This window comes from Malurus melanocephalus, unplaced genomic scaffold (genome assembly GCF_030028575.1).
Source record: "Malurus melanocephalus ecotype Western Australia unplaced genomic scaffold, MMel_1.1 scaffold_660, whole genome shotgun sequence".
Classification (NCBI taxonomy): Eukaryota; Metazoa; Chordata; class Aves; order Passeriformes; family Maluridae; genus Malurus; species Malurus melanocephalus.
Window position 1 is genome coordinate 46,755 of NW_026623892.1, and position 2,597 is coordinate 49,351.

The window sequence follows — 2,597 nt, forward strand, 5'->3', positions numbered from 1 at the left end:
ACCCCAGAACCATGGAATGTTGAGTTGGAAGGGCCTGGTTGCTGCCATCGCTGAGATCCTGGAGGTACCAGAACACAGGGTCCCAACCCAGCTGGACAAACACTGAGGGGAATTCTGGCTGAGATCCCTGAAAGCTGCAGAGCCCTGGAAATTCTTCTGAGTGCCATTAATGCCCTGCTGACCCCGTGAGCTGCCCCTGGAATCCTGGGAAGGTCTGAGCAGGGAAAGGGCACGTTGGGGGATGTTCWCTGCCCCCATTTGCTCACCACAGGGCTGTGTTTGTGTAACACACTTTGCCCCCATTCCCTTCCAACTCCCTGTGCAGTGAGGGCTTGCTCTGAAGTTCTTATCTGTTCACATCTCCCATGCCTTACCTATTAAATTKCTAGTTCAGACTCCCACAGAGCCAACAGAAAATCAGCCAGCTATGCTTATTCATATTTTCTGATTTGTTTTTTTTTCTTCTAAACATGTCACTGAAATGTAAGCCACGCATTTGAGTGGGCCTGGTTAGARTCTGGGGATCTCTGAGGTGCAATAACTGCAGGTTCTTGGAGAGGTTTGTGCAATATCTGAAATCTTAACGGAGCTGTCCCCTGTGGAAAGAGCTGGGCTGCATTTCTTCAACAGATTTACAACGAGTCCCATAAATCTCTGCTCTGCACATGTGTCCCCACTCAAGGAATTTCCCTAGGAATGCTACTTGAGGATTTTCAGGAAATTACAATAGTTTGAATGAATTTAGAAAGAGTCACATGCCTAGGAYGTATCATAATAGGTATTGCAGAAAGGAAGCTGAGCAATACATTGAGAAAYATTCAATATATGGGATTTCATTAGTGCGGGGTCAGAGCACTCAGCACTTCAAAAGCCACGTTGTTCACTCTCATGTTTTCAGTGGAATTTTATGGAACACAAGTTTTTTCCTTAATTCTACCAAATACTATTTCAACTATTAAACCTGGAATTCAAGGTATTTAGGAAGTTCTGCAGAAGCATAAGCTTTAAAATGTATCTATAGAAAATTATATCCCTTTCATGAGTGGAAACTGCTTTTCCACTTCTTAACCACTGGGAAAAGAAAGAAATAAATCTTTTATCAACTTCATTGATGCTTGTTGGAGCTGAAATGACATTGTATTAGAAGGTGATGCTTGAAGTGACTAGAAATTTAATTTATTAAATTAAATTAAATTAATTGAGGCAGCTGCTCTTTGGGATCAACATGGCAGGGTTGGGGTGTGAATAGTTCATGGCCACCAGAGAGGGGTCGATGCTCACAAATTCACCCCAAAGGGATAAGCAGGAGGCTCCCAGGCCAAGGCAGCCCCACCCAAGCCCACCCACCCCAAAGCAATCCCTTCAAAGAGCAGCAGCAGCACAGACCCACCTGGGGTGAAAGCACAGAACATCAAACCACGCCAGGGGTAAGTGAGATGGATCCAACCCAACCCAGCTTTGTGAGAACCAAGGGTTTGTGTGAGCAGCTCTGAGAGGGGCTGTGCCCTCTGTCCCCTCTGTCCCTTCAGTGTCACATCGCCCTGAGCCCTGGGCAAAGCTCCTCATCTCACCTTCGATCACACACTGCTCCGGGATGGGGATCCTCCTGCCCATCTCCAGCACAAAYTCCTTCACCTTGCCCAGGTTTGCCTTCAGGTGCAGGTACAGCTTGTCCTGGTGCTCCCCAGGGTCTGTCACCGCCTCTGCCCGTCCTTCCACGGCCTTTTCCAGGCTCAATTCCAGCACATTGGCTGGTGGTGGGTAATCCATGCCTTGGGGTGAAACCAGGGAGTCCCCCACATGTGTTGCTTCGGGGGGCACCCCAAAGGGCACTTTCTCATGCTCCTGGCTGAGGTAGATGTCAGAGAAKGAGATGCCAGCAGSGATGTCCCCGCTGTCCTCGTCCTGTCCCCCCTCCGAGCTCACCCCCTTCATCCGCAGCGTGTGCAGGGCCAGGCTCTTGGACCTGCAGGGGGAGGAAGGAAGGGAAAAAGGGTTTGGAACAGAGCAGGGCACAAAAATCCCCCCAAAACGTGCTCTGTGCAGCTGCCTTGGAGAGCTGACTGTGGGGCTCACCCAGCTGGGGAGGAACCTTCTGGGAAATCTGCATTTCTAAAGCCCAGCTCGAGGCACAGCTTCAATAAGAAGTGAAATGAAATAATAACCAAATCATAAATATCCACATCTCCCAACATCTGCCGTGGGGGAGCGAGGCAGCCCCTCTGCAGGGATCTCATAACCCCGGCAGTGGCGTGGCTGCTTTATCCATCACATCATAAAAACGCCATCCTGCAGCATTTCCCTGAACCAGGAGCCTTCTCCTGCTCCTCCTGCCTGGGATCCTGGGGATGGAGGAAGCAGAGAGGGCAGGAAGAGCAGAGCTCTGTGTGGAGCTGTGGGGCAGGGACAGCCTGAGGAYCCTGGGGGTCACGGTGCTGCCATTTGATAAATATTGTCAGTGATAGCACCCCAAAAAGCTCTCAGCACCTTCCTTCCTGTGATATCTCCATGCTGTTGTTTTCCTGTTGCTTTAGGGCACAGGGACATTAAATGGGATCCCAGAGAAGCTGTGGCTGTCCCTGGAGCCCTGAGGTGTC

At 50.1% G+C, this 2,597-nt stretch overlaps 1 protein-coding gene across 1 annotated transcript in view; it reads right to left on the bottom strand.

The window, feature by feature from the left end:
- Nucleotides 1-2,597, bottom strand: part of VEPH1 (ventricular zone expressed PH domain containing 1) — a 44,707-nt gene that overhangs the window by 15,239 nt on the left and 26,871 nt on the right. Inside the window, exon 8 of the mRNA XM_057383808.1 lies at nucleotides 1,572-1,966. Coding sequence (XP_057239791.1) covers nucleotides 1,572-1,966 — 395 coding nt within the window. The remainder of the gene's footprint in view (nucleotides 1-1,571; nucleotides 1,967-2,597) is intronic.